This window comes from Capricornis sumatraensis, chromosome 6 (genome assembly GCF_032405125.1).
Source record: "Capricornis sumatraensis isolate serow.1 chromosome 6, serow.2, whole genome shotgun sequence".
Lineage (NCBI taxonomy): Eukaryota > Metazoa > Chordata > Mammalia > Artiodactyla > Bovidae > Capricornis > Capricornis sumatraensis.
In genome coordinates this window covers 47,627,559-47,640,577 of record NC_091074.1, presented here as the reverse complement: position 1 = coordinate 47,640,577, position 13,019 = coordinate 47,627,559, and the positions used below count along the sequence as shown (strand labels likewise).

The window sequence follows — 13,019 nt, the reverse complement described above, 5'->3', positions numbered from 1 at the left end:
ACAAAAGAAGTATGTTTGCCTAGTGAATATCAGTAATATCTAACAAAATACAACACTTTCCAGAATTCAGATAAATTTTAGAGTATAGTATTATAGGAAAGATATGCCAAAATGACGTATATAAGATATCAGATAAATTTTTAGAGTTTCCAATATTAACTAGACTCTGTCTTCATTTCTTTAGGGGAAAAAAATTAACTTCTCCTTCTCTAAAATTTTATGACAACTCAGAATTTGTAAAGGCATTCACATCATCAAATAAAACCTTAAGGTTTTATACTATATGGATGGTGACTTTGTTACCTTTTTCACTTGACTGTTGTGCTATTTACTTATTATGGAGAAGAGTGGTATCTTCTAATTTTTTTTTGTTCCAACTTGTTTTGCTCTTGTGTGTACTCTTTATTATCTCTAGCTACAAGACATTTTTGCCAAAATGTGTTCGAGCAAAGATCCAAGAGTATCATATTTTGACAAGGAAGAGAATAAGGTACAGATTTCGCAGATTTATTGAGCAATTCAGCCATTGCAAAGCCACTGCCAGAAACTTGAAACTTAAGTATCTTATAAATCTGGAAACTCTTCAGTCTGCCTTCTACACAGAGCAATTTGAAGTAAAAGAACCTGGAAGAGGTCCTTCAGGTGAGGAGATTTTTGCAACCATTATAATAACTGGAAACGGTGGAATTCAGTGGTCAAGAGGGAAACATAAAGAAAGTGAGACACTGACAGAACAGGTAATCCTCAATGATATGTTCTTGTTCTTTGTTAATTTAAGTAGAATGGCAATAGAAGCAAAGTACTTTTAGTCATTTGGAACATGGTCTTGCACTACTCTCCTTCCATTGATATAAGTGGAAGTTTTTAATAATGTGACACCAGCAAGATCATAGCTATGGTTCTTTTCTCATTGTTCTTAAATGGCATTTTGTTTGTTTTCTATGACAAAATAATTAGTAATGGTGTTCTTTTTAATTTTTGTTTTTTAAAATTCTGAAAGTATGATAACACATTTACAGGAGACTTGGAAAATACAGATGGTGTTCTTATATGTTCAAAAAGGCTTAAATTCTAAAAGTGATTTTTAAGGTTGTTTTGCTTCTTTTTTTTTCTCTTACTGTTACTGATAACTGGAAGCACAATTATGAAATTCAGTTAGAAAAAGATTAGTTTTTATTGATTTTATGATGTTGCATACTTGTTAAATACTTCTTTAAGTTTGCATTACAAGTTTTAAGTTTGTTCATGTCTATATTGTTCTTAGGATGTTATCAGATTTTTTTTTATTTTAATTATTTGGTAAACTGAATTTTCTGGTAATGGTTTCTATTAATGTTGATTGGATTGAAGGGTACTATAGCACACTTTAGATTCCTGGCACCCTTTAATCCTCTCATTTTTAAAGGAAACCAAGATACAGGGTTACATTATTGGGAGAGAGAATCTCATTTAATGCTTATCTATTGCTGGCAATACTTTTAAAAAGAATTTGGAATGAAATCTCTCTCCTTTATGTCTTATTTTGAAATAGCTCCGTAAATTCAACCTATTTTTAATATCAACTGCTCTTAATTACAGGATTTACAGTTGTATTGTGATTTTCCTGATATTATTGATATCAGTATTAAACAAGCAAACCAAGAAGGCTCAAATGAAAGCAGAATTGTAACTATTCATAAGCAAGATGGTAAAAGTCTAGTAAGTTTGCTTTATCATTATATAATGGTTATGCTTTATGGTTGTCAGAAATAAGTATTTCAGAATCTTAATACCTAAGATGTTCTCTTGTAGGGATTTTGATTATAGTTTTAAATAGAGCTGGTAACATCAATTTAGAGCTGTAAACATCATTTTAGTAAGCTTTTTGATTACATCTAGTTTTTTGTATCACTACCAACACCATCTCCCCAAAGAATGTCTTGCACATTAATGTATTTTTCAGTCATTTTCATAATTAGCAAAGTACCAGTTACTTCCTGCCCTCTCCTCTCCCACCCCGACCCCAGTTTTGCTCGTTCCCTGTTGTAATGCTCTTTCCTGTCTATACAGTCTACTCTCTATATCTGTGAGTTCCATATCCACAGATTCAACTAGCTGTAGATTGAAAATATTCAGAGAAAAAAATTCCAGAAAGTTCCAAAAAGCAAACTTGAATTTACCATGTGCAGGCAACTATTTGCATAGCATTTATATTGTATTTATAACCATTCACATCTCATTTACGTTATATTAGGTATTATAGAGATGATTTAAAGGATATGGGAGGATATACATACTTTATATGCAGATACTGCATCATTTTCTATAAGGGACTTGTGGATTCAGGGATTTTGGTGTCTGTGGAGGGGAGACATCATGCTTGAGCCAATACCATGCAGATATAGAGGAATGGAGGGACAACTGTATGATCTTTTTTACCAGTAGAGGTATGCATAATTCTATCATATTGCCTATTTATATAACAAATTGTGAACTAATCCCAGGTAATCCCTATCTGAACTGTGAGGCATGTTTGACTATAAATGATTAACCTTTTCTCTGTTTTAAAATAGCTTCACTATAAAAATTAAAATTTTTAATGTGGATTAAAAAATAATAATAATAAATAAATAAAATAGCTTTAGAGGGAGTTCCCTGGTTGTCCAATGGATTGGACTGTGTGCTTCCACTACAGGGCCATGGGTTTGATCTCTGGTCTGGGAACTAAGAGCCCACATGCTGCCCAGCCTGGGCTGATAATATGATAAGACAAAACAGCTTCAGACATCCTACTTATTTTAACTGAAAGGAAGAAATGAATTCCTTTGTACTGTCCTCTTAAACTGCTTATTTTTCTGGCTCTGTTCTCTTTTTAACTCAGATTTTTCTTGTACTTTTGGCTTAAATGTCATATTTATTTTGTAATTTAAATATCTCTCTGTCTTACCTCTCTGACCATTTCAGGGTTATATGACCAAAATTATAAAACTTGTAATTCACTTTGATCAGCATGCTTTCCTGTTCTTAGGTATTAATACTTTGTTGCACAGGTTTGCAGTTCTTCATGTCATTGTTTATGGTATCTTTTATAGGAATCGTTTTTATAACCTGTGTTAGCTAAATATTTTTTATAGTTCAAATACCTCACACAGTTCTCTCCTTATAATTTTTGGCATAAGTACATATTCTCTATTCCCATTGTGACTAATATTGTTCTTTGCTGAACCAGGCATTATACCATGATTACATTTTCATTCTTATATGTACAACTTTTTGTTTTTCTGCAAGTTGATCGTTCCTTCAGTTTCTTTTAGTACTTCTAATTCATACCAACTTTTGTATCAGACTAGATATAGATAGGTTTCTAATTGAAATGACTGGAATATTTGTCTAATGGGTGTATTGGAAAATATAGTATAATTATGGGTATAGAGTGGACTGTAACTGGAAAAGCATGGTAAACCCATATTTGAGAGGGTCTCAAATATCAGACACAAGAATTTGTAATTCAAAGTGTATAACTTGGAGCCATTAAAGACATTTGAGCAATCTCAAAGAAAAGTAATTTAGAAGAATTACCTGATAACATGCAGTGAAAATAAATTTCTTCTTTTTCTTTTCTCCTCCTAGGAAATTGAACTTAAGTCATTAAGAGAAGCTTTGTCTTTTGTGTCATTAATTGATGGATATTATAGATTAACTGCAGATGCACATCATTATCTTTGTAAAGAAGTAGCACCTCCAATGGTGCTTGAAAATATACAAAGCAACTGTCATGGCCCAATTTCGTGAGTAATATTGACTTTTAAAGTAAATTTTTTAAAGTAATAACTAAATATTTATAAAGAATACTTTACACAACAGAATAATATACCTAGGTTTCGGGAAATTATTTTTCTTTTAACAGAAGTCTATTTCCAATCAGATTACATAATAATTAGAATTATTTAGATTATAATCTACCATCTATATTCCAGTCTGTAGTACTAACTTGTTGTATAAGTTAGATATTTAGTACTCTCAGTTCAGTTCAGTTGCTCAGTCGTGTCTGACTCTTTGCGACCCCATAAATCACAGCACACCAGGCCTCCCTGTCCATCACCAACTCCCGGAGTTCACTCAAACTCATGTGCATCGAGTCGGTGATGCCATCCAGCCATCTCATCCTCTGTCGTCCCCTTCTCCTCCTGCCCCCAATCCCTCCCAGCATCAGAGTCTTTTCCAGTGAGTCAACTCTTCGCATGAGGTGGCCAAAGTATTGGAGTTTCAGCTTTAGCATCATTCCTTCCAAAGAACACCCAGGACTGATCTCCTTTAGAATGGACTGGTTGGATCTCCTTGTGTTTAATTAATTCTTTGATATTAATTTTTTAAAACCGTCCAATTTATGTTTCATTAATTTGGAAATAATGTGGAGGAGCCACAATGCAAAGTTTGATAATCATCCTTATTTTTGAATAATCCAACACCTTCTGTTGAAAGCTTTGAGCACAAACTGTATCTGATATCCATCTTTCTAGACTATTGCTGTGCAGTATGTGATGGAAATGAAATGTTCTATATCTGTGCTCTTTAGTAATTGCTACTAGTCACATGTGGCTATTTAATATTTAAAATGTTTCTACTGCAACCAAGGAACTGAATTTTTAATTTAATTTTAATAGCTTTACAGTTGATCCTTGAACAACACAGGATCTTAATCCACATATAACTTACAGTCAGTCCTCCATATCTGTGGTTCCTCGATATCCTTAAGTTCAAACAACCACAGACCATGCAGTAGTATAGTATTTACTACTGAAAAATACCTGCATATATGTGGACCCTTGCAGTTCAGACCCACACTATTCAAGGATCAACTGTGAAGAGCTTCATCTGGCTACTAGCCAACATATTGACCCACACAGTTGTAGACCTTACTTTAGCACTAGATAAAAACAGCTATCATGAATATTTGTTCACCCCAAGTAGAAGTTATCTCTCAACCAGAATGTGTTTTATGATTGGCACCAGGTTTGAAGGCAGAAAAGGCAGTGGCACCCCATTCCAGTAGTCTTGCCTGGAAAATCCCATGGACCGAGGAGCCTGGTAGGCTGTAGTCCGTGGGATCACTACAAGTCGGACACGACTGAGCAACTTCGCTTTCACTTTTCACTTTCATGCATTGGAGGAGGAAATGGCAACCCACTCCAGTGTTCTTGCCTGGAGAATCCCAGGGACGGCGGAGCCTGGTGGGCCGCCGTCTATGGGGTCTCACAGAGTCGGACGTGACTGACGCAACTTAGCAGCAGCAGCAGGTTTGAAGGACTTGAGCAGAAGAAACAATCTGGGATTTTGAGCATGTTTTTTACCTTAGTGAAAGTGTTAGTTGCTCAATTGTGTCTGACTCTGCTACCCCATGGGCTGTAGCCCTCCAGGCTCCTCTGTCCATGGAGCAAGAATACTGGAGGGATTGCCATTCCCTTCTCCAGGAGATCTTCCCGACCCAGGGGTCAAACCCGGGTCTTCTGCATTGCAGGAAGATTCTTCATAGTCTGCGCCACTGAAGAAGCTTTTTTACCTTAACCTGTCTTTAAATATTTGAGAAATCAGGTCCTGACTGAAATTCAAGACTGATTTGACCTATACCCATTGTCTAAGAAGTATGATTGTGAGAATTCCCTGGTGGTCCAGTGGTTCTGTCTCTGTGCTTCCACTGCAGGGGTCATGGGTTTGATCCTTGATCAGGGAACTAAGATCCCACATGCTATTCAGTGCAGCCAAAAAAGAAGTATGGTTGCTATGAAAAAGTTGCATTATTTGAACATTCTGTAATTTACATATTCAATATTTTAAAAACTCCTGCCATTCATTCATTCATTCATTATCCATCCATCCATTCTTTCATTTATTTGTAGAACATTTACTAAGTACCTGATATGTATCAGGTACTGGTTTATATGTGAGAAATACAGCAAGATAATTCTTGCTTTCATGTAGATTACATTTCTTTCAATATATACAGCTTCAGTTAAACATATAGCAAATTTTTAAAAGTTAGTAGTCTTTGTTGCTTGCCATTGGTCTTCTATTAGACCTTGGTATTATATTAAATATTAAAAATACTCATAAATTTTTATATTAGTAATGGCTGTGATGGAAGAGACAAGTGTTTTATGATACACTGATTGTACAGTTAAATGAAGTTTTGAGTATGGTTTTTAAAATGCTAAATTTGAAATTGGAAGGCAGAAAAGTCAAAGGAATGAATTGTGTTCTTTGTGATTTTGTATGTCTTACAATACCTTATGTTTTTAAAGCAATATAATTGCCCCTTGAATCAATGTGAACTTATTGCAGAATGGCTTGGTACTTCAGTATTTTTCCTTGCAAGATTATTGGGAAAAATATAAAGTGGAGGAGACTTATAAAAATTCTTAAGAGTTTGAGGTTTGACTTCCGATCTGTTAGATGACACTTTGGTTGTAATCTCATGGTTCTTACTGCATTATCATTCAGATTGTTTCTCTACCTTTAGAATGGATTTTGCTATCAGTAAACTGAAGAAAACAGGTAATCAGACTGGACTCTATGTACTTCGATGCAGTCCTAAGGACTTTCATAAATATTTTCTGACTTTTGCTGTTGAGGTTAGTATGACATAATTAATGGTAATATGTTTATTTAGTGCATGTAATTCCTCCTTGATAATATCTACTGTATTTCCTTTTTAATGCTCCAAATAATAGTTCTGGATATGATAACTAGCAATTAAGTAAGCTTAATTTACCTCAGGGATTCTTTATAAATAAACAAAATATAACTCCTAGAATTTATGTTAAAAATTATTTCTAATATCTTAGTATCTTTTTTTCTGGATTTTTTTGTTTGAGTATTACCAGTATGTCAGATTTCATCATATCTTTTGAAGTCTCTTTTGTCACAAAAATGGAAATCTTTACCAAAACATTTAGAACAAAACAAATCAGAAGTAAACTTTCATTTTACTGGTAATGGTTATAGGATTAGAGTGAAATAGGGTAATGACAAAGAAAAAGACATTGTACTTTTAACTGGTGGTTTTTCCAATATTAAGAATAATGATCTACAATGTACACTTTAAGTGTAATACTGTAATGAAATCTTACTGTTAATACAGACCATTTTGAATCTCAACTAAAATTATTTATTGTGCAAAATTATATAAAATATACTATCACTTATAAAGCAATTTCATGGTATAAATCTTGAGAAACTTTATAGCTGCTTCCAAAATTTATTGTACTTTTTAAAAGTAGAGACTGTAAGAATTGTGTTATTTTAATTTTTATTAAAAAAATCATATTTAACATATGTAAAGTGGGTTAATTGTCCTTGAAAATATAGAAAGTCGGTTGCTCCATGACTTTAACATTGTAAAATACTGATAGTCTATCCTAATTCACAGTCTATTATATTCAATTATCAAATCAAAATAAGTATATTTTTATGTTTACTATATTAGTCTAGTATAATATGAGGGCTGTATATTAGGGAGCATATGGTATAACCCTGCTTTAAGATATTTATCTTTTTGTAAAACAAAAATGAAGTATACCAAAAAATATTAAATTGAGCATTGTTTATTACACAACATTATCCAGTGTAAGCAAATAAGACAATAAGAGAAGGTTTACAATGATTAAAATAGGTCCTTTAGAGTATGAAGGACTTGAGACTGACCAGAGATAATGAGTTGATTTTATTAAAAAATGGTTGTAAGTTGATTGAATATGTTTATAGCAGACTGAATATGTTTAAAAATAGATGGATGAGAAGTACAGCACATAAGACAAACATTGAAAAACTGAATATTATCAGAATTGCCACATTAGAGATAATTATACAAATACTGTAGTGGCACAGTGAAACAGGTCATCACCTTTGCCTGTGGAATGGAGTAAGTGTTGTTAGGGAGGACCTCCCAGAAAAAGTGAAATTAAACTGAGTTTTAAGAATTGAATAAAAGTCCATTGCTCAAAAGGAAAGGATGTACATTCTACAGAGAGATAGCACTTACAGTTTTCAAGGCATGAAATGGCATGGCATTTGCTTTAAATTTTTTAAGTCACTCAATATAGCTAGAACATGGATTATATGTTGAGAGTGGCAGGAATTAAGGTTGGAGATGGAGGCAGAAGCCAACTCATGGAAGGCCTTATATGCTAAAATCGTTTTATACTATGTCTTGTAAATGATGGAAAGCTCTTAAGGATGGTATTATTATTGTTTATTATTATTGCTTTCTTCCTTGCCTTTCAATAAAGTAACTCTTAAGCCACATTTATAGGCTAGGATTTATGGTTCAAATATCTGAATGTTCTGTTGGTTGTTTCTGTGGTATCCTTTTTGTCACAGTAATCACTGTGATGTCCATTGTGATTTTTCCTTCCCTTTCTTTATAATTAAACTTACATAGCGAGAGAATGTTATTGAATATAAGCACTGTTTGATTACAAAAAATGAGAATGGAGAATACAACCTCAGTGGTACTAAGAAGAACTTCAGTAATCTTAAAGATCTTCTGAATTGCTACCAGATGGAAACTGTTCGCTCGGACAGTATAATTTTCCAGTTTACTAAATGCTGTCCCCCAAAGCCAAAAGGTAAAATAGTTTTCTAGTTATTTTTAAAATACTGGGCTTGGGTGTTGTATATGGTGGAAGATATCTTCGGTACACTGATTTCACAAGAAACAGGAGAGAAAAAGCTCCAAAAACAATGAATTTTTTCCTCATATGTTGTACAAGCATCCTCTAATAGAATTGTTCAGTTTGGTTTGGGTTGTCTATAAGTAACTTAAAGTTGTATAATTCTAAAATTTATTTTAAGAAGTAATTTCATAGTATCAATAAGCTACTTATTTATTGAACTGAAAGACCTCACAACCAAATTTCATGTTATTCTGAAGAAATACTTTCAGATCCTTTTAGAATCTTAATTTCTTTTAAATTATCTTTTAAAGTGAAAATAGTAAGATTAGAAATCTCTTGAGATAACAGGCATATTAAAATTCCTGAAAAATTGTACTAGTTAAGAAAATGATTATAATTTTGCATACATTATAATAACTGGTTAGAGTACATCAAACTTCAATGAAAAAACTCCTAAAATACTTTTCCATGGGAAAATAAAAGGAACAATAAGAGGCTGTTAAGCATTTCTTTTTTATAGGACACATTTTATTTTATTCCTTTGGAGCAATTTATATTCTCAGTGTGTTTTGATTTTATGTATATTTTTTTCATTCATTCTATCCTTTTTTTAAACAGACAAATCAAACCTTCTAGTCTTCAGAACCAATGGTATTTCTGATGTACCAACCTCACCAACTTTACAAAGGCATAATAATGTGAACCAAATGGTGTTCCACAAAATTAGAAATGAAGATTTGGTATTTGTAAGTCAATAGATGCTGATTATTGTCTTTTTGTCTTTTAAAAACAACTGTTTTTGTCTTTTTAAACAACTCTTCTTCATTTTCTACCCCACATTCATTCACATGACATTTCAGTTCAGTTCAGTTCAGTCGCTCAGTTGTGTCTGACTCTTTATTGTAACCATGTTATAAAAAGTTTATAGCAGTTCAGATACTTTCATTTCCTGTGGAAAATGTGATACCAAATGAGTTAATTATTTTAAGAATGGAATTGTATTCTCTTTTGAGAAATTTAAAAAATATTAAAAATTAAAAGTATTCTTCTGAAAAAGTATCTTAATTCTCAGGTTCTCAAGAAAGTAAGGGAAATTCAAAGAAGGTACTGAAAACAGTAGTAACACATAAGAGCTGATGTTTGGCCACAGAACATTTTGGGAAATAGGATTATTCTCACGAATCAAGAGAACTAAGAGCTAAAAGCAGTACAAAAAAGGGCCAAGTCTTGAGTTCTATACAAGACAAGGAGTTAAAAGTAAGGCTATCTGTGAATAAAGCCAGGATTCTTAAGTAAATGCATCCTCAGTGAAACAGTATACAGATTATGAAAAATTTATCCACTAGCAAAAAGAGAAAAAGAATGTTGTCTTAGTTGTGCTCTTAAGTTAGGAAAAAGTTCATCTTCAGAATTTGTAATTATAAACTTTTGAATTAAAGTTTATACCACCTGCATGGTTTGAGAAACCCTAAGCCAATAAATTGGAGAAGAACTAAAGAGCCTCTGGATGAAAGTGAAAGAGGAGGGTGAAAAAGTTGGCTTAAAGCTCAACATTCAGAAAACGAAGATCATGGCATCCAGTCCCATCACTTCATGGGAAATAGATGGGGAAACAGTGGAAACAGTGGCTGACTTTGTTGGGGCTCTAAAATCACTGCAGATGGTGTTTGCAGCCATGAAATTAAAAGACGCTTACTTCTTGGAAGGAAAGTTATGACCAACCTAGATAGCATGTTGAAAAGCAGAGACATCACTTTGCCAACAAAGGTCCATCTCGTCAAGGCTATGGTTTTTCCAGTGGTCATGTATGGATGTGAGAGTTGGACTGTGAAGAAAGCTGAGCACCAAAGAATTGATGCTTTTGAACTGTGGTGTTGGAGAAGATTCTTGTGAGTTCCTTGGACTGCAAGGAGATCCAACTGGTTCATCCTAAAGGAGATCAGTCCTGGGTGTCCATTGGAAGGACTGATGTTGAAGTTGAAACTCCAGTACTTTGGCCACCTGATGTGAAGAGCTGACTCATTGGAAAAGACCCTGATGCTGGGAAGGATTGAAGGCAGGAGGAGAAGGGGATGACAGAGGATGAGATGGTTGGATGGCATCACCGACTCGATGGACATGGGTTTGGGTGGACTCTGGGAGTTGGTGATGGACAGGGAAGCCTGGCGTGCTGCGATTCATGGAGTTGCAAAGAGTTGGACTGAGCGACTGAACTGAACTGAACTGAACCCAGTAAATTAAGTTAAAATAATAGGTGGTACTCCTTTAGTAACACCTTGTGGTGGTCATCAAAAGCAAATATAAAATCTTTCTGGAAGGATATCCTCTTAATGTAGGCCACCTAAGATTCTCACAGATAAAATGACTCCAAACATGAGCTTTAAGCTGAAAATTTAAAAACATATGGAGAAGTAATCCAGGATTAAGCAAGAATCAGCAGACCAACAAGCATCAAAATTATATCTAAGAGCTTCATATAACAGACTTTTCAGATAGAAGCTATAAAATACACATTTATATGTTTAAACATTAAAAAGGAGTTGAAAACAAGGGAAAAACCCAAGATAGTATCAACATAGCCCAAAAAAATTTGGAGGAAAAAGTATAAAAATGAAAAATATACTCATTGACATTTAAAAAATGGACAAAAAAGCAGATTATTCATAGTTGAAGAGAGAACTACTGAATTGAAAGATCTGAAAATCATTTAAATGCTGCAGATAGGGAGAAAGAAATGGAAATTATGAAAGAAAGCTTAAGGGACATGGAAAGTAGAATGAGAAAGACCAAACTGGTATCCGAATTCCTTAAGGAGACAATAGATAAAATTATTCAGAATTACAAAGATATGAATCTTATGTGAGTAACAAGAAGCAGGGAGTTGCTAGGTAACCTGACTAACATCACAAAACTAATAATAATAGAGTGCAGGCAGCCCTGCTTCAGATTGCAGGCTTTCAATTATTCTGTAAGGGTATATAAGAAGCACTAGTAATGGTAGAAATAGCTAACACTTAATTGAGCATTTACTCTGTTGTAGACTGCACTAAATGCTATTGTGTATTTTTTCATTTATTGTTCATGACAGTTTTATGGAAAAATAATCCTCATTCTTCAGGTGAAGATACCAAGATAATTGCCGTATAGAAAGATTAAATGGCCTGTAGAAGGTCACACAACTAGTAAGTAGTAATAAAAAACAGGTCAGACATTCTGCATTATCAGGAAAGGCAAGCAAGGAAAGAGACTCACCTGCAAATAAATGTAGGTAAACTGACATTATAAAAAGTGTTAAAATTGATAATTATACCTAATTTAGGGCATTTAAGAACAGGGTGAAATCAAATTACACTTTGTTCTTTAATCTTTGTTTTCTGTGTTTTATTACTATGAAGAAGGCAGAATATAATTAATATGGAGTCTCAAATCAAGATTTGGTTTGTAAAGGAAATATTTGCTCATGAATTTTTTTTTTTAACTCTTGTCATTGGACATATTTCCTAATTCCCACATCTTCTTCCATCCTTACTCATTCTTTCCTTTTTTTTTTTTTTTTTTTTGGTTAAAGAATGAAAGCCTTGGCCAAGGAACTTTTACAAAAATTTTTAAAGGTATAAGACGAGAAATAGGAGACTATGGTCAGCTGCATGAAACAGAAGTTCTTTTAAAAGTTCTGGATAAAGCACATAGAAACTATTCAGAGGTTTGTATATTCTTTATATAATTCATGTAGTTTATGATAGTTAAAATATGCTCTCATACACGCAAAACACACTGATGCATGTGGCTTTTCAAATTATAATTTTTAAAAGTACATCTATCAAAGACCTTTCTGAGGATACATTCTGTTGGGGCTAAAAAATAACAGAATTTTTTCATTGTAACTAATTTCCAAACTAATTTTTAAGCATGGTGTTATGTGTTTGATTACATCTTTGCATATATAATACTAAGGCAGTTGGTTTTAAAGTTGGCTCCCCAGAGCTTCCTAGGTTTCACAGGTTTCCTCTGTAATTTAATCTACTTTTTAAAAAAGTTTGAAAGGCAGTGTACTGAGGAACACTGTGTAGGTAAAATGTGGATGGATACCTCTGGGCATCATCAGAAGATGCTAGCCAGCAGAAATCCTGCTGCCAGTTGCCAGAGTCTTTAGCATAGTAAAATATCACCTAATGTGATGTAACACACATTTATGAACTTAAAATGTCTTAAAAGAAGTCAGTAGAACATAATGTGAAACATACAAGCCAAAGAGTTGTTATAATCCAGAACTCCACAGTGTTGGTGATTGTGATCTTCAATAACCAGAAGTTCTAGGCAAAGTTTAGTTGAGTTAGAATGATATTATCTGCCAGTCTCCTGACATAG

The 13,019-nt window shown here is 33.5% G+C and overlaps 1 protein-coding gene across 1 annotated transcript in view; it reads left to right on the top strand.

Annotated features, from left to right (window-relative positions):
- The window catches only part of JAK2 (Janus kinase 2), an 84,183-nt gene that overhangs the window by 46,707 nt on the left and 24,457 nt on the right, over window positions 1-13,019 (top strand). Inside the window, exons 5-11 of the mRNA XM_068973724.1 lie at window positions 416-737; window positions 1,579-1,698; window positions 3,610-3,767; window positions 6,497-6,608; window positions 8,417-8,603; window positions 9,270-9,397; window positions 12,220-12,354. Of these exons, the coding sequence (XP_068829825.1) occupies window positions 416-737; window positions 1,579-1,698; window positions 3,610-3,767; window positions 6,497-6,608; window positions 8,417-8,603; window positions 9,270-9,397; window positions 12,220-12,354 (1,162 nt within the window). The remainder of the gene's footprint in view (window positions 1-415; window positions 738-1,578; window positions 1,699-3,609; window positions 3,768-6,496; window positions 6,609-8,416; window positions 8,604-9,269; window positions 9,398-12,219; window positions 12,355-13,019) is intronic.